The sequence below is a fragment of the Phyllostomus discolor genome, chromosome 4 (genome assembly GCF_004126475.2).
Source record: "Phyllostomus discolor isolate MPI-MPIP mPhyDis1 chromosome 4, mPhyDis1.pri.v3, whole genome shotgun sequence".
Classification (NCBI taxonomy): domain Eukaryota; kingdom Metazoa; phylum Chordata; class Mammalia; order Chiroptera; family Phyllostomidae; genus Phyllostomus; species Phyllostomus discolor.
The window spans coordinates 32,820,293-32,845,215 of record NC_040906.2 but is presented as its reverse complement, the minus strand read 5'-3'; the positions used below and the strand labels follow the sequence as shown (position 1 = coordinate 32,845,215).

Here is a 24,923-nt window from a genome sequence, read left to right as displayed (position 1 = left end):
ACACATATACTATGTAATACATACACAAAACACACACATTTCAGTTCGATGCCACAAGCAGCCAGCAACAGAAGTGTGCATTACAACTATAACCACCCAGAAAATAAAAAATACTTTCCTAAAAGCCTGAAGATTTTTCATGTTTCCAGACTTTTTTCCACAATGGCCATGTGTTACCTTTATAACTAAACATCTTAAAAACAGAAATAAAAGGCCAAGAGGGAAATATATGGCATTTCCTTTATATGCTGAACTCCCTACCTGCTTCATACAACTTTTCTACTTCTATTTCCTCTTTGTGTCATTTTTTTCATGTTTTTAAGCTGCTTCATTAAAGTATCTTTTTAAACGACCATTCATTCTATCTTGCACAAAGCTGATTACAAACAGATTAATGCGCTGATAACACACTTACCTTCTCACATATATCACTCAGCGCTCCAGCTAAGACACGATACGCACTCGTTTTCCCTCCAAACGGTTCCCCAACAATCATAAAACCGTGACGCACAATCATCATCTCATATATTTGGAGAATCTTCTCAGAAAAGAAGTCGGTCATTTGCAAATTCATGGCCTCACAGTTGTCTTTGATAGCTGCCAGCAAATCGTTGTAATCTGGTTTTGGCAGTCTCACCCCAGGAAACAGATCTGAAGTGATTCCCTGAGGATAGATGATTTGAGGTCTTATATATTTATACATTCACTATCTATTAATACATATGTGTGTGTATATATACACATACATGTATGTGTATATATACATATACAAATACACACATAAATATAATACAATTTCTCTCATTCTCATATTTAATATTGATGGAAATAGAGCCATTAAATCACAGTTCAACAGTATTTTAATAGCTTTATAGAGGTATGATTGGCATACAATAAATTGTGTATCTTTAAAGTATACAATTTGATAAGTGAAATCAATTCACAAGATAATCACGTATCTACGATTCCCAAAAGTTTCCTTGTGACCTCTTATAATCCTCCTTCCCTCCTCTCCTTACTGCCTACTACCTCCATCCCCAGGTGACCACTGATTTACTTTGTTACTATTTTTATTTCCATTGTTTTAAATATAATAGAGATAAATTATATACTATGTGCAATACTTTTTATCGTCTCACTTCTTTCACTTGGCAGAAAGATTTGGAAATTCACACATCTCAGCATGTATCAACAGTTCATTGTACTGAAGTATTCCATTGTATTAAAAGTGCCACCATTTTAAAATCCATTCCCCTCTTGATTGACATTTTCATTGTTTTTAGTTTGGGGTTATTACAAATAAAGCTGCTCTGAACATTTGTGTAGAAATCTTTTTATGAACAAATGCTTTCATTTCTCTTGGGTGAATACCGAGGAGTGGAATAATACAGGAGGTGTGTTTAATATTTTAAGAAACTGCCTGCTTTTCAAAGTGATTGCATTATTTTACATTCCCCCAGGAGTGTATAAGAGATCCAATATTTGGTATGAGCAGTCTTTTTAATGTGAGCCATACAAATAGATGTGTAACAGTATCGTATTGTAGTTCAATTTGCATTTCCCAACTATTAACATTTTTGCATGTTTATTTGCCATATGTATCACTTCTTCAATAAAGTGCCTGTTCAAATCTTTTGCTATTTTTAATTGATTTATTTTCTTAATGGTAACTTTTGACCATTCTTTAAATATACATACAATTCTTCCATCTTGTATCTAACTTGTAAACATTTTTTCTTAGTCTGCAGCTTGTCTTTCATTCTTTTACCAGGATCTTTCAAAGAACAAACTTTTTAATTTTGATAAGTCTATTTTATCAGTTTTTTTTGTTTTATGCCTTGTGCTTTACTGTCATATTTAAGAAAGTTTTGCTTAACCCAATGTCACAAGGCATTTCTCCACTTTTTTTCTAGAAAGTTTAGTTTTACAGTATGTTTAAATTTAAAAGTTAGAAAATAAATACTATCTAATTTTAACACTAATTATAAAGACTGTCATATTGGTATAAAGATGAACAGATATATCAATGGGACAGAACAGGAGTCTGGAAATAGACCCACACACGTGTGGACAATGCATTCTCAACAAAGGCACTGAGGCAATTCCGTAGATAAAAGATAAGACAGTCTTCAGTAAGTGATGCTACAATACCTGGCTTTGCCAAAACAATAAACTTTACTCCATATCTTATACCATGCACAAAAATTAGTTCTAAGGTATTTTAATCATTATAGTGGGTAGTATTTTAATCAGTTAGTGTTGCTTAAAAATTCATGTTCACCCAAAAGCTCAGAAGACGACCTTATTTGGAAAGAGGATCTTTGCAGATGTGAGTTAAGTTAGATGAGGCTGTACTGGGCCCTAAATCCAATGACTGTTATCTCTATAGAAGAAAGGGGTGAAAGGCTGAGACACAGAGACACCCAGGGAAGGAGGCTCTGTAATGAGGAAGGCTGGAACTGGAGCGAGGCCAAGGCAGGCCAAGGAAAGTCAATGATGGCCAGCAGCCACCAGAAATGAGAAGAGGCAGGTAAGGACTCTTCCCTGGAGCCCTTGGCGGAAACCACCACAGTGATTTCAGACTGCGAGAGGATGCATTTGTGTCGTCTTATGCCCCCACATTTGTGGTGCTTCAATATGGTGGCTTTAGGAAACTACTGTAATCACATAATGTATGATTGAAAAGAATTATAATTCCATAATTTGTAAAGCTCTTAGAATAGTATCTGGTCCACAGTAAATGCATGTTTTCTAAATTAAGAAAAAATCTCAAATTGTTCAAATTTTAACCTTGGGAGGAACAGCTATCTCCAGAACATAGTTGGTATTCAGTGGTTCTCAGCAAAGACCCCACTAGGTCGAACTGGAAATAGGTGGAGTTGTCCTTCTGGTTGTCACAAAGGGAGTGGTCCAGAGCACTGGGAGGGAGAGATGCCAAACGTACTGTGGGATGAGGGACAGTCTCTCGCAGCAGGGCACTGTCCTCATTGGAAATGCCAGTTGAACTCCATTTGTGAAACACTGCTCAATAAATGTTCACTGAATGGACACACAACTGCATGAGACTACATCTAGAGAGGTCTATTTCCACTTTATGGAAATAAACATAGCTTCAGTTACTCCCGGAAAATATGTACAGTGCACTAGTACCAAAACAAAACCCAAAAAACAAAAAATGAAGGAAAACTTGAGGAAGAAAATGTGTGTCCATTCCTTGTAGCTTTGTTCTATAAAATATTTGCACTGCCAGGTCTAATTTCTAAGGGAAGTTCCTTTCTGAATGATGCAGCAGGGCTGCTATAGATAATGAGCAACAGGGGACCCCGCTGCAGGGAAGTGCCCCTCCTTCCCCACTCCTGACAGTCCTGACGACGCCCATCCTTACACACTGGGGGCTGATGCCTGTACCTCCAGGCAGCACAAGTTTGTGCAACATCTAGCATTTCCCAGGAGCCCACGCCCCATCCCTGATTTCTTCTACCTGAGATGTGGAAAAGGAAAAGCATGAAATCAAATTATAATATGAAAATTTCAAACTGCCATTCTAATACTTCTTATCAATTATTTGTAATCTAATCTTAAAAATATAACAAGATCATTAAGCTTAGTTTTTAGCTAATCATGAAAAACAATTTCTTAACAGCTACTGCACTCTTTTAAAGGAAGTAAACTTCTATCTTTTTATTACCTCACTCAGTAATTCAACAAACATTTACCAATGACCTATTCTGTGCAAGCAAGTCAGTGCTGTGTCACATTGATTACTTTCCTCCACCGACCCTGCATTCTAGTGTTACTTATAAACAAGCATACAGGTTTTGTGACTTTTGTGTGCTCGTTATATTCTGTAGTTAAAAACGTACTATTTTAAAATCCCAAGTTGTTTAAAATCATCTGAAGCAACGAAACTAGCTAGCCACACTTCACACAGAACATGGAATGATCTATGTTTCGCTGCGCCATATCATTGCTTTTTGCAGCGGAAGTTTCTCCTAGGGAGCTGCAAACTTGGACATTTGATAAATACATTATTATAAGAGTTCTGATACATTGGAATAATAAATGTTCTTACCTCAAAGAGTGGTAAATCATGGGACAAAAATTTTGGCAGATTGACATCAATAATAGATCTAAGCAGTAGAATTTCTTCATTTTCATTTGGATATTTCAGCTAAAAGAAAACACACTCATAGTGATATCAGCATCTGTTAGCTGCACCCGTGCATTTTCTCACACACACACACAAACAAGCACATGGGCCCCAGAGGCAATGTAAACCTATGCAAAATTATTGTTTTTAATTATATATTGTTTTCATTTAGTTGGATTGTTACTAATTTTAGAATCTGACCTTTATTCTTGCTGAATTCTTTACTAGTTAATCAGGAAAACCTAGGTTTAACTAGCCACCTCCTCACAGAAGCTCTGAGTAACAGCCGCTGGCAGGAATTCGATGGCTTGTGGCCACAGCCGTTGCCACTGTACTGGAAGAGTTTGACAGCCCTGTGCGTTTAAGGCCAGCAGTGGGCTGGGTGAGTTGAAATAGTCATTAAAAGTGGACAGTCACATACAATAGATGCATTTACATTTAAAACATAAACTCGTTTGACCACATTTTCATGCCAAGGCCTTTTCTCTGAGTGTAGGCACTGATTTTCTTGCAAAAACACGTTAATAATGCATCATCTGCTCCACACAGATTTATGGTTTTCTGGTTTGGCTTAAGGGGATCAAGCTCTTTGGACACTTGTTAGACCATCTAAGTCTAACAATTTTTAAGGTTTTTTTCAGTCATGTAGTTTTCTTATCCATGACTAACTTAAATTCACTTTTTTAGAATTTCATCTTACTGAAACTTTCTTAAACAAGAAACTTAGGTTTTATAAAAACAAAACTCTCCTTTTCATGCTTATACATTATCCATTTTCTTGATATTTAATTAAATGGCACAATAACAATAACATTCCACTGGCTTCAGAAAGTTTCATGAACAGGTAAAGTCTCTGGCTAAGGAACACAGGTCACATGACTGAAAGTGGCGGGTGGGGGCGGGAGCAGCACACAGGCTGAGCGCTCAGTGCGGGCAAGTGTTAGTGTGTTCCAGAGTGGAGGCGGCTGGTTCCTGCTCAGTCACTTAAGTAGGGGGTGTTTCAGAAAACATATTAAATTCCAAAACACCTGTGGTAAATCCATCATTTACTGGTTGAACTCAACTTGTTCAACCAGTAATGAGGTTCACATAATTCACAAAAATCTGAACTCAGAATTATTTATCCCAACTTCAACATTTATCTCACACCAAAGTGTCTCCTATCACCTTGCCTTTAATTTTCCAGAATCCTTTTCCTTTCTCCTCTAGAATCCTTCTGCCTAATAAATTCCATGCTCCTACTTAACTCACTGAGCCTTATGAAGTCAGTAATGCCTGGCAGTCAAGTTCAGCGGTCTCTAATCTCCAGACCTCCCAAAGCCAAAGCTAGTCCTGCTCACAATTTTGTCTTTGCATCAATATAAGCACACACAAATTAGGAAGTATCAAAAGTTTATTTTGTTACTTGAGAGGCTACTTTATTTTTTTACTTTTATTTTAAATTATATTTTATTGATTATGCTATTATAGTTGTCCCAATTTTTCCCCTATGCTGCCCTCCACTCAGCACCCCCCACTCCCTCAGATGATCCCCACACCATTGTTCTTGTCCATGGGTCATGTGTAGGTTCTTTGGCTACTCCATTTCCTGAACTGTATTTTCTTTCCCCTTGGCTATTCAGTAGCTCCCTATTTGTACTTCTTAATCCCCAAGATGCTATTATTTTACAGCAAATGTACATTGTTTCTTGATATAATAGAAACAAACTTCAAAATATTCAAGGCAACACATTTCACATTCTAAACTGGCTTTGCACAAAGAATGATGGGATTCATTTGCAGGATTCATTTGCTGTTTAACTTTCATAGCCCCATTCATAGTTAAGATGTCGGTGATGACATACACTAGGACATGTATTATCTTTCCCATTATCTGACCACAAAGTAATCATGACATGCCAGGTTAAAACAAATCGTTGCTTCTAGTTGCGTTTGTTTATTGCAAAAGAAAAGTGATATGTTAGGCTAATGTGAAATAGAATATCACCACTATATATCAGAATTCTTGGTAACACTGTTATAGAAGATAAAAATGCATGCCACTGTTCTTAATCATGTGAGATATATTTAAAAATCTTTATCTTCTACACATCATGAATATGAAAATTTTATAAACTCCAAGGTCATACTTTGCATTTTCCTGTTAACTACTGCCTATGTTGCTTGCTTTCATTAAGACCTAATGCACAGTTATATTTCATAACTCCACAAAATACTACCAATGAAAATTTACCCAAGTCTTAAAATACCTGAGTTTTTAATCTATACTTGTAATTTATATCATTTTTAAATGCAAATATTATGTTGCAAAGCAATTACTGCTAGTCTATGGTTAGCTGCAATTGTGTAATTATATTAAGTGACAATGTTTAGGGATTTTTTTTTAAAGATCTTATTTATTTATTTTTAGAGAGTAGAGGGAGGGAGAAAGAGAGAGAGAGAGAAACATCCATGTGCGGTTGCTGGGGGCCGTGGCCTGCAACCCAGGAATGTGCCCTGACTGGGAATCGAACCTGCGACACTTTGGTTCGCAGCCTGCGCTCAATCCACTGAGCTACGCCAGCCAGGGGATTTTTGTATGTACTTATTAAATTATGCATTATATCCTTTAAAGCTATACATGTTCATGTAGAATAATAACTTTCAAAATGTTTCTCCACAACAAAGAATTTTCTTCCTTGGTAGTGCCTAGTTTCATATATTTAAATTTATGGGGCAGACTTCAAATCACTAAGAATCACATGTCTCAAGTTTTACAAACCAATGAAATTTCCTTTTTCACATGTGCAAATAATCAATTTTTAGTACAATAAAGGAAATGTTTTCTGGCTGATGAAACCAACTAGTACTGGGAGCTCTGTGAACACACACATGGTCCTGACATTCACAAGCAGAAAATGCATGCGTGGACAACGCCGAGTCCTCTACCTTTAGATTCCCTGCAGCGGTAAGCACCGACTTCACAGCTCTCATCCCGTAGTCGTAGTGGTGTTGCGATGACAACTGTTCCGAGCACAGGCGATAAGTAGCCACAATTTTCACGGACAGAGGCCGCGCTGTGACAAACCCGCAGGAGTACAGGACGATTTCGGCGATCATGGCGTAGTCGGGCACCATCATTGCCACCGTCCGGAAGAGGGCCTGCGGGGGAGGGGAAACACGTGCTTCTGGAAGGACTGTCCTGAAGATAACCCCACTCTTCACTTAACCTCACTCTACTTCGCAACATGGTACAGTTTCATAGCATTTCAGCAATATTATTACATTACAATGTCCAAGTCATGTGGGTAAAAACACTGCATTAAGAAAACTGGCTTATTATTACTATATAATACATTTATCATTAAATTTTTATATAAATATTTTCCTTAAGGTATGTTTTAAGAACTTTACATTTCTGTCATACTTAAATCTTTGGTGAATTATTAATTCACACAAGATTTGCAGTGTCAGTCATGTGTGATTCTTCTGGGGAGCGACCCGGGACAGGGAGAGAATGCCAGGCTCTGTGGGGAAGCCCAAAGGCTGGGCTTCTGAGAAGGCGCCTGGCGCTGGAACCCGGAGCTTCAAGGGAAGCTCTGCAGGTATTTAGTCAATCGTATCATTTGAGGTTAATCAGGTAACCCTAATAACAAGGCTATGTTAGATACAAGATCTATTTTGAAATATTCTTAACTTTTTAGAATCTTCAGTCACCATATCAGTCCTTTCGCCAAGCAAAAATAAAGAGAAAAAAATGAAAATAAGACACGGGTAATAATTATGAGAGATAAATAAATTTTCCAAATTGTAAAGATGATCTCATGGTATTTTAAATATTGTGGGACAAATAAATGTCACATGATGGTAAGTAAGTAGCAGACTGAATAGATTTTGAAGAATAAATAAGAAAACTCAAGTTTAGAATGTTGGTATATGTCGGGGCTTCAGCAACTCATGCAGTAAAACATGACAGTCTTGTGCAGAAGAGGGAAAATGACACTACTCTAGAAAAACGCCAATTGTATTCAGATAGTTTGTAAATGCCTCCTGGGAGTTATTGAAACACCAAAAACACAAAGCAGATAGAAAATGAATGCATCTTGCTCAAGGGATCTGTTATTGAGAACAAATAAAAGATTTGCATCAAACAAAATCCTTTCAATGCCTTATGTTAATTACTAGCTAGAAGACTTAGTACTGTTATTTTTCAATAAAGTTACCATTCAAGAAAGAAGGGAATAAAATGTGAAAGATACATAGCTTGAACAGATACCTCAGAACAGAGAAGTGTAAGCAAGTGTTCCAACCACTACATACTTGAGGAAAAAAATGCAAGAGAATTACTATCCACATGGTACCACTTTTAAAGGGTAATTCTCAACAACTCTTTTTTAAATGAAGAAAAGAGATGATGAATGAACTAACAAATCTGTCAGTCAGTCAATGGCTGGTTTAGGGTGAGGACAGTCTTTCCACAATAGCACTAACTGCTACGGGGGGCAGGGGGCAGGTCAGCGTTCAGGTGTGTGTGATGTCGGTTTCACTCTGACCACCCAGGTGTTTCACAGATTCCTATTCACATTCTCTCAGTACGATCAGCAATGTGATTGTGTAACACCATCAGACAGACATTTCTCAGGCCAGGAGAAAAAAAAAAAGAGTGAGGTAAAGAAGTTGTCAGAAGAGTGAGGTAAAGAGGTATCAAAATGTCCCAACAAATAGAAACCCTCCACCAAAGATTTAACACTGATTTTATCACAGAGAAAAGCATCTGATCAAACAAAGTTTAGGTCTAAACTGTTATGGTGGTGGATATTCTAATTCAATGGTTTTAAACAAAGTGTGTGACATACTGATATGATATAGTTCGATTTGGAATGTGTCAGAAATAATTTGTTAGTAATAGCAGTTAAGTTTAAGTTTTAGTGCTGTTTAAAAAAATTAAGTTGAATTTTAGCTTAACCAATGATATACTTTCTTCAGTGTAAGAAAAGAGGTAGTTATAAATCCAGGTAACATGCCAGGGCTCAAATAAATTGCTGTGTATCTAATCAATGTGCACATTACCTCCATGTTTACCTTAGCAGAAATGAATGTTCAAGAATAGTTATTTTACTGCTTCTGCCCTGTTTGGTAGACAGAGAAGGGTGGTGTGTAAGGAAGTCTGTATACTTCCCAGAGGGGGCTTTCAGAGGATGCACATTGCGTATTTCAAACAACAAAACAAAACCTCGAGTAAAACTTCTTACCACTTCTTTCTTAGGGATTGGAAATAGATTCCATAAATATCATGACCTGTTCAGGAATAAGCTGGGCTTCAGTTGAGTGAAATGGAGGATTTAGGGTCCACTTCACTTTTTTCATCTATACTAATAGTGTGTCTTATGCTACATACCTATCAAGTTAAAGCTACCTATCAGGTTATTGGTTTTATGACATTGAAAAAGGAGAATATGCCTATAGTACCATGGTTTCTCACACTTAACTATTCTGAAATGATTATTAAGTATTGATTCTTTTATATAGATTCTTTAAAATAGAAACAGGTGTAGGAAATTGTACTACTGTATGGGTTTTATCTAATGTAACAGAATGTCAAAAAGGGATTCTTTTTTTCACGGTATATTACATATCAGTTAGCAAAATATGTTCGATTTGCCAAATATGCAAAATTTCCAAAAAAAATGTACATAATTCTTGAACTTTGTCACTTACTTGGAGATCATAAAATAGTTGAGAAAGGAAGGAAGGAAGGAGGATTTGTGAGAAGACTGCCATTAAAGGGAGCCTCTGTCATGCAATGAGTCCCTACTACCCGTTCCTGGCCCCTAAGTTCAGTGAGAGCTCAATGAGTGAGTATACCCATATTTGGGGAGATATGGACTGGTGCCTGATTCAAGTCTGAGAAAGCAAAAGTGATCTGGTTCAATGTGGCCTCCATTCCCAGAGTTTGTTGAGACAAAGGGTGCATGAGATGTACACGTGTGAACAAGAAAGAGCTAAGCTGGAACCATTTTAAGTCCTGCCTAAGGTACCCCCTGGGCAAAGTGAGAGCTCTCCAACAGTGGGGTCTGTGGCAAATCAGCCACCAGAGATCTAGGCAAAAAGGAGGAAGGACAATGGGAAAACAGGATCCATCACCCAAGTCACAGGAATTGCAAGTGAGAAGCCTGACAAAGGAGTCCCGAAAGAACCCATGGACATGTGCGCAATGGGAAAATTCAGCTATAAACCTGGGAACCACATGACACTTATTTGTCCCACAACATTTAAAATACTTTTGAGAAAGTAACACCTTTACAATTTAGAAAATTGATTTATTCCTAATAACTATTATCCATGTCTTACTTCCAGTTTTCTCCCCTTTAATTTGCTTGGTGAAGGACTGATATGATGACCGCAGAGGGTGAGACATTTCAAAATAGATCTTATATCTAACATGGCCTTGTTATTAGGGGTTACCTGATTAACCCCAAATTATACAATTTATTAAATACTTAGAGAACCTCACTTACAGTACAGTCTGCCAACACCAGGTACTTCCTACCAGGTCCAGGAGCTCCACCCAGAAGGTCAAATCTGAACTGCATGTTCAGCGGTTCCTTTGAAGAATGCTAGCTAGCTTAAAGGATGTGTATGCATTTGTCAGGCAGGAAAGCAGTAGTTTAACAGAACACTCGAGAGAGCGCAAATAGTGTGTGCAAAGGCACGGGTACTCCAGTGGCTAGTGAGGCCCACTGCGACAATCATGCAGGAGGATGGAAGGTGTAACTGGTCCTAATGCCAAGTCTCTTGTAGACCAGGTTAAGATATTTGAACTTTATCCTGTGGGCAAAAAGAAGCATGGTAGCTTTTCACGTCTGGAAATTATATAATTAGATAGATTTCTTCTGCTTAATGAGACTGGTAGCATTGGAATAGGAAATTCATTATAGTGAACTTCATTGGGGAAGAGCTTGGTGACAAGCAGGCTGTTGCAATAGACATGTAAGAGAGGACTGAAGAGGAGCAGAAGCAAAGTGTGACCGTGGGACTGGGCAGGAGCCCAGGTGGAACTGTAAGTCTTTTATGAAATTGGATCCCTCACTTTTGGCAACGGGCTGAGCTTCCAGGTGAAGAGGAAGGCTTGGAAGAGGACTCTGAAAACTGGTAACAACACTCTGAACCTCAGGAGGCTTTTTATGTTTAAGGAATGCATAACTTTCATTTCAGACTAACATATTTTTTCAGAAGTGTTAGGTATTTCCATATATACTTAAAAAAACAGATGTTCTGAAGCACCTGTCACCAAGGAGGCTGCATAATAGGAGAAACAAAAAAGGCTATCAGAATCTCATAGAAGCTTTGGCCTAAAGCGGAGGGGAAAATGCATCATTCCAAGAACCACAAGGTGAATATTTCAACACCGTTTCAACCTGCACAATAAATAAAACCATGAAGTAGTCTACACAAAGCATTAACAAACTCATCTAATAATGGTCCCAGCTTTTTATGATTAGCTACTAACAGATTTTTGCCTTTGCAAATATTTATATATTCAGATTGATCCTACTGAGTAAAAGAAAAACATACATGAGTAAATAAAAGAACTGGTACAAAAGAAGCTTTCCAAATGCGAGTCATGATGAAAAGCTGCAAAATGCTTCATAGATTAAAAAAAAGGATTTATCAGTTCTTATTTTTTAATCATACCTTCCTTCACTAAGGCAAAGTACTAAAACATCTCATCTAACCTATGAAAGTGCATGGGCTGAAAATACAAAAACACTTGGTGGCAATTACTTGTATCAAAACACTTTCTGGCAGAAAAGAAAAAAATTGTCATCTAGTCTTGAGAAGTTGTCAGTCTAAGCGTGTGAATAGCGGATGGGGCACGGAACTGAGAGTCAGAAGACTTGGGTTCGGGTCACAATTACAACTGCACTCTTCTTCCACATTGTCCTCTGTACCAGCCAAAAGCAGGCAATTCACCAGAAAACTGAAGACTCTAGTCTATTTCATTGACAAAGTGTTTTGTTTTCTTCTTCAGAAAAAAATAGGTGCTGTGTATTAAAGAGAATTGAGATTGCTATGGGATGTAAATTGTTTCAACCTGTGTTAGAAAACAGTTTAGCCACACAGCTCTTTGTCCTATAACTCTACCTAGGGAAATATTTTAAAGTAGAGAAAAGACTTAAGTAAAAAACCGCCCATTGCAATATTATTTACAATGCAGAAAAACTACAAACAATGCAAATGTCCAACAGTAAACTATAATTCAGGACATTTATCTATAGAATTATAAAGATAGGAAAAGGCTCATGTTATAATGCACTCTTGAAAAGACACCCAGTATACACAATTGTCTGATTTCACCATTTAAAACTGACATTTTAAAAGGCTTTTAAAATTGAGGGATACAATATAGTGTGCACCTTTGGTACCTTTTCATTATGTCCTGTATGTTCTAATTTTCTATAATTACCACAATTTTTAAATATGTTATGGAAATTATACCTGGCTTGCATATTTATTTTCTAACAGCTTTAAAAATTATTTTCTAAAAGTTTTCTAAAAGATAACAACCAAAAGCAAATATTTTGCATAAAATTCAAAGGTAGTATGTTCTTTCTCCTTATATATTAACTTTGTAAATTACAAAAAGGAAGTGGATGATGTCATTGCCCCTCCTGTACCTTCAGGTTATCTGGCAGTTCTGATCGCCCAGCGTACCCAGGATTCATTGTTATAAAGACAGCACATGTGGGGTCAAGTTTCAGCTCAGTTCCTTCAAACTCTAGTATATCAGCACCTGCATTAATACCTGGGGGTAATCAAGAATGAAATGATTTAGCAATCCCACATAACTGTGACTTGTGCCATTCATTTCGTCCCACATTTCTACTTTTTTCACATAATGCAAAGACAAACTAGTTCATTACCTCTTTGGATAGTAAGAATTTGTTGAGCAACCACAGAAAGTACTTCCAAATCAATTCTGTTAAATTCATCAAAGCAAGCCCAGGCTCCACAAGATAACAGTCCCTGGGAGAAAACAGTAATGGAATTTTTCAATTTTATCTAATTGAATATTGCATTGAAATGTTGCAATTTCACATGGTTTTTTCAAGGATTTACTATCTATCATGGCAATTGCTATTCATGTTTATCTTTAAAGACAACTTTTGTATTACTAATTCATTATTATGCATGAATAGAGTTTGATCAATTGGAAAATTTCCCAACTGATTTTTTCACTTTCTGTATATTTTTCAGCATTAGATGTACACTGGTAATTTCAAAGCCTTTCTTACTTTTTATTTACAAGTTGATTTTATTTGCTTCTTCTATATAGACTCCATAGAATGGTTGAAATAATCCTCTAAATGAGAGGACTTCTGTTGCCAAAGAATCTGCTTTATGGTCTGAGGACCTTAAATGTCAACTAACATAGCTTGAGGCCCTGTTTTGCTATTGTAACTCACAGATACCTCACATATATGTACCATTTGGTTGTAAAAAAAACTGGAGATTTTTAAGGTGGTAGAGGAGGAAGCAGAAGCTACACAGATCTCCTTCCAAGACCAAACATGAATTACAACTAAAAGAAAAATCATACTGAAAAACCAACTGAACACTAGCTGGAGAGAAGCCTTATAACCAAAGACAGATGGAAGAAACCACTTCACCACAATGAGACTGGTAGGGAGTACAGAGGAGGCACACGAAGTCTGGCTGGGCTCCCACCAGTGGCAACTGAAGGTTCCAGAGGGATATTTCAACAGCCAGGGGAGTTCCCCCTGAGAAGTGTGGGGTCTAAACCCCAAGTTGGGCTCCCTGGCATTCAGCACCAGAACCTGGGAAAGGAACCCAAATAACACCTGGCAGTGAAAAGCAGTGGATGTCTGTCTGCAGTGACAAACAACTAGACACAGCTTCTTAAAAGGCAATTTCACAAAAGCTTATTTGCAGCAACTTACCCTGGGCTATGGCAGAGGGAGGGCAGAGTGGACTAGAGACTTGTGAAGAGGGTCTGTGCTTGGTGGCTCTGGGGAGAGAACTAAATGAATAGCTGCTAAGACCCCTGTGCTGAGTCATTCCCCATACTGCAGAAGCCATCTTTCTCAGAGCACTCCTCTTTGAGTGGCATCAGCCAGAGGGGAAGAAATAGCCCCACCATAGCGATTAATCTGTCATACCCTGTGGTGCTTAAGCCTGGCTGCTAAAGAGTATAGCTAGAGACTATTTCAAAGACAAAGGCTAACAAAAAGCCTTCAGGCAAAGGAAGATCTTTAGGAGCTCTGAGACTTTAGCTGAGTCTCCACTGGGCCCAGTGCCAGTAAAAGCCAGTCTTGGTGTGCAGCCTGGTTACAGCTGTAGACACACAGGACTAGCAGAGGGACCAAAAGCTATGGATTGTTGATAGCACCAAACAGGTTTCCCAGGGCCAGTCATAGGCAGCGTCTGACATAGGTCTGCACCAGAAGCTTTGCAGATCTACCTGATACATAGAAACAAATACAAAGAAGCAGCCAAAATGGGAAGACAAAGAAACAGGCCCCAAAAGAAAGAACAAAAGAATTTTCCAGAAGAATGGAATGAAATGAAATGGAGGCAATTTATCAGTGTTCAGAGTAATGATTATAAGATTACTAAACATCATGAAAAAAGACACAGAAACAATGAAAATGGACAAGTCAGAAATAAAGAATGCAATATCTGAACTAAACAATACATTGGAAGGAACAAACAGTAGGTTAGAGAAGCAGAGAATCAAATCAGCAATTTGGAAGACAAGATAGAAAAAAAAAAACAAGCAGAGCATCAGAAAGAAGAAAGAATTTTTTGTTTGTTTTTTTAATGGTTCCATATTTCATTTTTTCACCAAAAATATATGTTGACAATTTATAAAAATAATATTGGATAATTAACATCTGAAATTTATCTGCCACACAATAGTGCATTTTTATAATTCAAATAAAATTATTTTAATGAAAAATATTCTTTACATTATTAATGTGTTGTCTAAAGCCTCTTTTTAAAAAATTGTATTGTTCAAGTACAGTTTTCTGCCTTTTCCCCCCACCCCTCCACACTACACCAGCCCTCCCCACCTCCCTCCCCCATAGAAAAAAGAAATTTTAAAAAATGAGAAGAGATAAGAAACCTTTGAAACAATGTGAAGAATAACCATATTCATATCATGGGATTACCAGAAGGACAAGAGAGTTAGCAAGAGATATTTTTGAAGAAATAGTGACTGAAAACTTCCCTAACCTGGTGAAAGAAAAAGACACACAATCCAGGAAGCTCAGAGAGTCCCAAACAAGATGGACCCAAAGAGGCCCACACTAAGACATATAGTTAAAATTGCAAAGCTTAAAGACAAAAGGAGAATTGTAAGGCTACAAGAGAAAAGCAGTTAATAACCTACAAGGGAGCTCCAAGTACACTGTCATCTGATTTCTCAAAAGAAATATTTCAAGTCAAAGGGAGTGGCATGAGATAGTCAAGGTGATGAAAAGCAAGGACCTACAATGAAGGCTACTTTACCCAGCAAGGCCATCATTTAAAATTGGAAGAGAAATAACGGGCTTCCCAAACAAGAAGAAGCTAAAGGAGTTTGTTAACACCAAACAAGTGCAGTAACAAACAACTGTTAAAGAGCTTGCTTTAAGTAGAAGAAGACAAAGAAAAAGGAAAGAACAGAGGAAAATAGTTTAAAAATAAAGTGAAAATACATACATATCTATCAATAAACACCTTAAATGTAAATGGTTTAATGCTCTGACCAAAATGCATAGGGTAGCTGAATGGATCAGAAAACAAGACCTATACATACGCTGCCTCCAAGAGACCTATCTCATATTGAAAGATACACACAGACTAAAAGTAAAGGGTTGGAAAAAGATATTTCATGCAAATGGAAAGGGAAAAAAAGCTGGAGTAGCTGTATTTATATCCAACAAAATAGACTTTAAAACAAAGGTTATAGTAAGAGACAAAGAAGGACACTACGTAATGATAAAGGAAACAATTCAACAAGAGGATATAAGAATGGTAAACATCTATGTACCCAATATAGGAGCACCTAAAAATCAAGATGTAAAGCAAATCTTGATGGACATAAAGGAGGAGATCAACAGAAATACAGTCATAGTTGGGGATTTTTAATACCCCATTGACTTCAAAGGATAGATCTTCCAGACAGAAAATCAACAAGGAGGCAGCAACCTTACATGACACACTAGATCAAATGGACTAAATCAATATCTTCTCAACATTTCACCCCAAAACAGGAGAATATACACACCATATTTTGCCATGTAAAATGCACCCATGTTTTTGAGCACATTATACATGGGATTATTATACCCATTATTATATCCAGGGCATGTAATCATTATACCCATGTACAGTGCACATCCTTATTTTTCCCTCAAAAATTTGGGCCAAAAAAGTGTGCATTATACAGGGCAAATACAGTACTTATCAACTGCACATGGTATGTTTTCTATCATAGACCACATGGTAGAACATAAAACAAGTTTCAGTACATTTAAGAAGACTGCAATCATATCACGCATCTTCTTTGACCACAACACTATAAAACTAGAAATCAATCATAAGAAGAACACTGAAAAATATACAAAGACATGGAAGCTAAATAACATGTTATTGAACAATGAATGGGTCAACAATGAGATCAAGGAAGAAATCAAAAGATACCTGGAAAAATGAAAATGAGGACACAACAATCCAAAATTTTGGGACACAGGGAAAGCTATCCTAAGAGGGAAATTCATAGCATTATAAGCCTATCTCAAAGAAAAAAAAAAAAAACAAAAAAAAGAAAAAGCTCAAATAAACAATCTAACTTTATACTTAAAGGAACTTGAAAAAGGACAACAAAGTCCAAAATAGGCAGGAAGAAGAAAATAATAAAGATCAGAGTAGAAATAAATGAAATAGAATCTAAAGACAGATAGAAAAGATCAATGAATCCAAGAACTCATTCTTTGCAAAGATAAACATGATTGACAAACCTTTAACCAGACTCATCAAGAAAAAAAGAGGAAGGACCCAAATAAATAAAATCAGAAATGAAAGAGGAGAAATAATTGAAACCAAAGAAATACTAAGGATTGTAAAAACATATTATGAACAACTATATCCCAACAAATTGGACAACCTGGACAAAATGAATAAATTCCTAGAAACATACAATCTTCTAAAACTAAATCAGGAAGAATTAGAGAATCTGAATAGACAGACAGATTACACATACTGAAGTGGAAGTACTAATCATAAAAGTCCCAACAATCTAAAACCCTGCATGGGATGGCTTCACAGAAGAATTTTACCAAACATTCTGAGAAGAACTAACACCCCTCTTTCTCAAATTATTTTAAAAAATTCAATAGGATGGAAGGCTCTGAAGCTCATTTTATAAAGCCAGCATTATACTAATTCCAAAACCAGATAAAGGCACTACAAGAAAAGAAAATTATAGGCTAATATCCTTGATAAACATAGATGCTAAAATCCTCAACCAAATATTAGCAAACTGAATACAGCAATGCATCAAAAGGATCACACACAATGATCACATGGGATTAATTTCAGGAATGAAAAGTTGGTATAACATTTGTAAAGCAATAAATGTGATTCACCACATAAACAAAATAAAGGATAAAAACCACACAACCATATGAATAGATGCAGGAAAAGCTTTTGATAAATTTGGAACTTATTTATGATAAAAACTGTCAGCAAGGAGAGAGTAGAGGAAACATACTAAAACATAATAAAGTCCATATACAACAAACTCACTGCCAGTATCATACTCAATGGGAAAAAACTACAGGCATTCCCTCCTTAAGACTGGGAACAAATAGGGATGTTCACCTCTCTTATTCAACATAGTACTGGAAGTCCTAACCATAGAAATCAGACAAGAAAAAGAAATAAAAGGCATCCAAACTGGAAAGGAAGAAGTAAAACTGTCTTTATTTGCAGATGACATGATGCTGCACACAGAGAACCCTAAGAATCCACCAAGAAACTACTAAACTCATAAATGAACTAGGCAAAGTAGCAGGATACAAAATTAATATCTATAAATCAGATATCTATATAGATATCTATATATCTATATCTATAATGCATATCTAAAAATGCATTATTGCATTTTTTAAATGCCAATAATGAACTAGCAGAAAGGGAAATTAAGAAAACAATCCCATTCACAATTGCTTCAAAAAGAATAAAATATCTAGGAATAAATCTAACCAAAATATCTGTACTCAGAAAACTATAAGAGACTGAAGAAAGAAATTGAAGAAGATACACAAATGGAGGCATACACTATGGAATACTACTTGGCTGTAAAAAAAGAAAAATTTACAATTTGTGACAGTATGGATGGATGTAGAGAACATTCTGCTAAGTGAAATAAACCTGTCAAAGAAACACAAATACCATATGATTTCACTCATATGTAGAATCTAATGAATGAACTGAACAAACAAGCAAAATAGAGACAGATTCATAGAGAGAGAACAGGATGACAGCTATGGGGAGGGGATGACGTTAGGGGGTGGAGGGATGGAGAAAAAAGGAAAAAGACCTCATTGATGTGGACAACAGTATGGTGAGAGCAGGAGGGAAGGAGGGTATAAGGGGGGATATATGATAATGGAAAAATACAATAAGAAAATTAAAAAGAAGAAGAGGAGTCTGGGTGGGTTTGCTCTGCAGTCCAGCCCCAGAAACCATGGAGCTACCAAATGAGAATCATCACTTTGAATGACATCAGATTTCTTTTCTTTATTTTAATTGGGCAAGTTTTGAGCTTATATGAGTAAATTCCCTTTTAGTCACATTTTTAAAGAGACAACAGGGAAGCAAAATAAAGTTGCATTTATATTACATGATAAAGTTGCATTTGTGTTATATCCAAAAAAAGAACAAGAAAGGAAAACCTGGAAAATCAAGCCTGAGTAGCTCAGTCCAAATTCAGATTCACTTTTCAAAAATTTTATTTAATAACTATTTGTTGGATGTACATTCTATATCGATTGTGTGTGTGTGTGTGTGTGTGTGTGTGTGTTTCATTGAGTGCCTGGTATGTGCTAGGCATGATACATGGTAATTTGTACATATATTTTATGTAAAGAAAGTAAGACTATATAAGATGTTAAGTAATGAGTACAAGTCCACACAGCTACTAGTGGCTGAACTTGGATATATACACAGTTCAATCTACTGAACCACACTACATGAACATGAACCCTAGCATGTCAAAAACTATTTATTTTCATTATTTAAAGAACATTCTACGTGTTTCTTTTATCTCTAATACATGCTATAATAAGAGGCTTAGAAACCACAGAGGAGAGAATGCTTATGAAGTCACACATTCAGTTATACAGATTGTGAGGTACTTAATAGTAACACCCATGTCTTTTTTTTATTTTATTCCCCCATTATTCAGCATAACGTAATCCTAACACATAGTGTCCATACAATCAATAAATACTTACTGATAAGCAAATTAATACCATCCAGTGTATGAATCTAAATTAAAGAATTAAAGAATTAAAAATTCATTTACAGATTCAAAAATTAAGTAATACATACCAGACATTGCTTTAAACACTTAGGAATATAATCAATAGTCAAATTACACAGATAATCTTTTATGTTTGTTATTTCCTTCTTAAATAATCATCACAGCAACATTGTATATCATTACAAAGGATGGTCACAATGATACTTGGTCATTCTAATATTTTTTATATTCATTCATTACAATTTTGACTTTTTGAAAACTAATTTTAATTGCTTCAACATCACAAATATAAAGACTTTTTATATCCCAAGTTTGTTCTAAAATGTCCAGGCCATATTTCAGTCAGGAACAGTTTACTGTATGGGAAAGGATTGGTATAATCTTTTTGGTTAGCTTCATTATTCTTTTAAATGTTAACTTCCTCTGAAGAAATTCTGGAAAAGTGAGGATTATAAAAGTTTTAAAATGTACTTTGAAAACTACAGAAAAATAGAAATAAACAAACAGAGTCCACAATCCCAGATGGAGAATTTTGTGTTCAAATGTGCCACTTAACATGTTAAAAAATAATAGGCTGCAGCAATGAAGTGCTAAACTGACAAGCTGTTCATAGGTTTAGAGATTTTACATCTTAATCTTTCTTTGCAATCTTACAAACTCATAAGAGTGGGATTTTGATCCAGAATCAGAAAAAAACACACATACACACACAGCATGGATTTTTAAGTTTGAAAAGTGAATTACTGGGTATATAAAGAACTCACACGACTCCACTCCAGGAAGACAAACAACCCAATTAAAAATTGGTCAAAAGATCTAAACAGACACTTCTGCAAGAAGGACATACAGAGGGCCCAGAAATATATGGAAGGATGCTCAGCATCACTAGCTATCAGAGAGATGCATATTAAAACCATAATGAGATACCACTTCACATCAGTGACAATGGCCATCATAAACAAATGAACAAACAAGCATTGGAGACGTGGAGAAAAGGGAACCCTAGTGCACTGTTGGTGGGAATGCAGACTGGTGCAGCCACAGCTGAAAACAGTATGAAATTCCCTCAGTTTTTCCTTTAGTTTTATGAAAACTAGAAACAAAACTGCCTTTTGACCTGGCAATTCCACTGCTGGGATTATATCCTAAGGACCCTGAAACACCAATCCATAAGAACCATAGCAGCACAATTTACAATAGCCAAGTGCTGGAAGCAACCTAAGTGCCCATCAGTAAATGAGTGAATCAACAAACTGGTACATTTACACAATGGACTACTACGCAGCAGAAAGAAAGAAGGAGCTCCTACCCTTTGTGACAGTGTGGATGGAACTGGAGAGCATTATGCTGAGTGAAATAAGCCAGGTGGTAAAAGATAAATACCATGTGGTCTCACCTATAAGTAGAATCTAATCAGCAAAACAAACAAGCAAGCAAAATATAACCAGAGACATTGTAATTAAGAACAATCTGACAATAACCAGAGGGGAGGTGGGAGGGGATAATGGGTGGCAAGGGGGGAAGAGATTTCAGGAACAACTATAAAGAACACATGGACAAAACCAAGGTAGGGTGTAATCAAGGGAGGGAGGTGGGGATGGCTGGGGTGGGGGTAGCAGTGGGAGGTAAATGCAGACAACTGTACTTGAACAACAATAAAATAATTTAAAAATAAAATAAAATTCTCATGTCATATAACCAGAAAAAAAAGTGAATTACTGAATCATAACTTGTTAATGACAAGGTCCACAGTTTAAAAAGTCTTCAGGATCACATAACTTTCGCATGATATACTAGTTCCCAAATTTGTATATGCCCTAATGTCTTAAAGGGACATCATTCATTCTTACCAGCAATGTTGACCCGGCATAGCAGGACTGGAGAAGGGGGTAGGGCTCCTTCTCAAATAAGCTTTAGTATAACCCAATTTCTTTTGAGAATATTGAGATGGTACTTTAATTTTAACTTTACTTAAACTCCAAGGTCTTTTACTTGCATTAAATTATGTTTCATTATAAACAACTTTCCCCTCTGAGCAGTTATCAAATTATAAAAAAAAAATTAGGTGTCAGCCCTGGCTGGCATAGCTCAGTGGACTGAGCGCAGGCTGTGAACCAAAGTGTCGCAGGTTCGATTCCCAGTCAGGGTACATGCCTGGGTTGCAGGCCATGACCCCCAACAACTGCACATTGATGTTTCTCTCTCTCTCTCTCTATCTCCCTCCCTTCCCTCTATAAATAAATAAATAAATAAATAAATAAATAAATAAATAAATAAATGTGAGCTGTCAATTCTAACCTTAAAGAATTTTCCTAAAGCCAGATAATCCAGCCCATCGGAGCAGTTGAACACAACGCACTGCTTGGCTACAGCTTTTGCCAAGTCTTTGGTAGTTTCAGTCTTCCCAGTGCCAGCAGGGCCTTCGGGTGCTCCCCCAAGGTGTAGGTGAAGGGCTCCAAATAAGGTCCTGAAAGATGAATTAAACAATCTTTGTAAAATGATGTGATATTTTCATATACAGTCTGAAGAAAGTTTAAACAGAGCGAAATCTCCCACTTCCTCTTCAATAATTTCTTCCTTCCCACTAATCTGAAATTCTTTGTGCCATACTTTGCCTGTTACTATATTTTACTTCTGAACAGCTGTTTATATGACAGAATCTAAACAAATTCACTTTTGAAATTCAATGCTGACTTCTGGCCAATATGGAGATATCAGCTTACCTAGAACCACCCAATCCCCCTACTGTTAACATATGAAAATGCTACTTAAAAAAAAAATATGCAGGCATATTTGAAAGAATGAAAAGAAAATAGCCAATGAAAAGGGGATGAAAAGCTGGAAAAGCAATTAGGTGCTAAAGCTATAGAGGTGCACATTGCTTTGGTGCACACACCCACATACAAACAGAAAAAAATAAGCCTCAGAACTGAGCAAAGTGAGGAGCCAAAATAGACCCAGCTATTCAACCTAGAAAGCTGCATTGTGTAAATGGGAACTAAACTTACTCCAGAAACCTACTGAAGAAAGACCAAAATAGAATCAACTGAATCAATTACAGAAGAGACAGGAGCTTGCCCTTCATGCAGGGCCTGATGAAAAGCTTACATTATCCATGAAGATGAAGCCCAAATTTCTATTACCCACGAGCACATGTACCAAAACTGAAAAATTAACATTAAAATTTTACTCTGGACCAGGGAAAACCCTAGAGTCCTCCTGAGACTGAAATGTGAAAGTGCTCCATGGACATCACCTCAGCTGAGAACGTGCAAGAATGAATGGGGATACAACCCCTGCTAAAATGAGCTTGCAATTAAAACTGGAGAGACGGGTCCAAGTGAAGAGTCGGACTGCAGAGGCGAAGGCACATGGCAGAGGCCTGGGAGTGTTCCTATGTCTGCAGCCCTCTGCCCTCTCTGGTATCCTGGTGCTTTGCTCAATAAGATTTTATATAAACAGCAACAGACATCAGAAAAATGTAAGAAAAAAGGAAGCCAACTTCATAAAAGAGACAACTTGAAATACATGCAATAAAAATATAATTATCGAACTCCTAAAAATATAGTCAATAGATTAAATAGCAGAATAACCATAAAGAAACAGAATTATACACTAGAAAGTAAATATGAAGAAATCACCCAGGAAGATACAGAGAATATAAGTAAAGTTAAGAGACATAGAAGAAAGAATAAAGAGAGTGGAGAAGAGGCAAAATTTTAAAGTGAATGGCTGACACTGTGGAAAAGAGTAGGGAGTTTCCTCAAAAAATTAAAAATGGACTGCTCTATGTCCCAGCAATTCCACTTCTGGGAATATATCTGAAGAAACCCAAAATATTAATTCAGAAGATTGTATGAACAGAGGGAAAGGGGGACAGGAGAAGTGAAGAGGGTGTGGGAGGGATAAGTGGTGATAGAAGAAGACTGAACTTAGGGTGGTAAACACGCAATACAATATACAGATGACATATTATAGAATTGTATACCTGAAACCTGTAGACTGTTATTAACCAATGTCAGTCCAATAAATTCAATTTAAAAGTTCTTAAAAAGTATATATGCACCCTTATGTTCATTGCTGCATTATTTACAATAGCCAAGATTTGGAAGCAGCCCAAGTTGTCTATCAGTAGATTAATGTATAAGAAAGCTGTGGTACATTTACACAATGGAATAGTACTTAACCATAAATAGAAGAAAATCTTACCTTTTGTGACAGTATGAATGGATATGGAGAGTATTATGTTAAGTGAAATGAACCAGTTAGAGAAAGATAAGTACCATATGATTCCACTTACATGTGGAATCTGATGAACAAAATAAGCTAACAAAGTGGAGACTGACTCATGGATACAGAGAACAGACTGACAGCTGTCAGAGGGGTGGGGCGTTGGGGACCAGGTGAAAAGAGTGAAGGGATGAAACAAAGAACAAAAGAAAGACTCTTGGACACAGACAACAGTAAAGTGACTGACAGAGGAAACGGGATGGAGGAGGTATTAGAGGGTAAAGGAAGAAGAAGTTGGGATGGGAGAAGATTTGACTTTGGATGGTGATCTCAATACAGATGATATATCGACATTACATAGATGATGTATTATCAAATTGTACACCTGAAACCTACATAATGTTATTAACCAATGTTACCCTTGGCTGGAAGTACAGATTTGGGGATCTGTTAAAGTCTGAGAGTGAATAAGAACATTCAGGAAACCATGAAGCATGAAACAAAACATCATATTATCACATGAGCACAGAATTCCAGAAAATCCCATGCTTCAGGGGAAGGAACAGGATGTCTCAAATGATCCGAAAACAAAAGTCAGTGCGTTTCAAGAAGACAGGATATGTGAACAATGTAAAAAAAAGACAAAACACAGCAACACCTGACAATACTTAGAGCTCCAGAGCTGAGAGAAAGAAGCCAGCAGAGAAAGAGAAATTGAAGATCAAGTGGAGAGTAGAACTAAGGATCTAGGAAAAGATACATTAAGGTACATTTACTAAGTGGAAAATAATTTGGTACTTTATAAGAAGTTAAGTGGTCTAGGGATGAGTTTACCTGTAACATCTGTCCGTGAGTGGAGTAATAACCAGCCTCGGGGAATTACCCAGGTATTCGTATCCGTATCGTAAACCAGCGTTAATCATCTTTGTTTCTAAATGGTCTCCCTGGGATAAATCAGATAAAAGAAAGTTAGGCTTAAATAATAGAATTTTAAGTAATATAAAATCT

General features: G+C 36.7%; 1 protein-coding gene across 3 annotated transcripts in view; it reads right to left on the bottom strand.

The window, feature by feature from the left end:
- Positions 1-24,923, bottom strand: part of DNAH7 (dynein axonemal heavy chain 7) — a 229,811-nt gene that overhangs the window by 123,797 nt on the left and 81,091 nt on the right. For all 3 annotated transcript variants that reach the window (XM_036023151.1, XM_036023150.1, XM_036023152.1), the window contains 7 exons: positions 24,750-24,855; positions 21,984-22,152; positions 13,054-13,156; positions 12,808-12,935; positions 7,079-7,291; positions 4,073-4,171; positions 416-664 (listed from right to left, as the gene is read on the bottom strand). In XM_036023151.1, the coding sequence (XP_035879044.1) occupies positions 416-664; positions 4,073-4,171; positions 7,079-7,291; positions 12,808-12,935; positions 13,054-13,156; positions 21,984-22,152; positions 24,750-24,855 (1,067 nt within the window). The remainder of the gene's footprint in view (positions 1-415; positions 665-4,072; positions 4,172-7,078; positions 7,292-12,807; positions 12,936-13,053; positions 13,157-21,983; positions 22,153-24,749; positions 24,856-24,923) is intronic.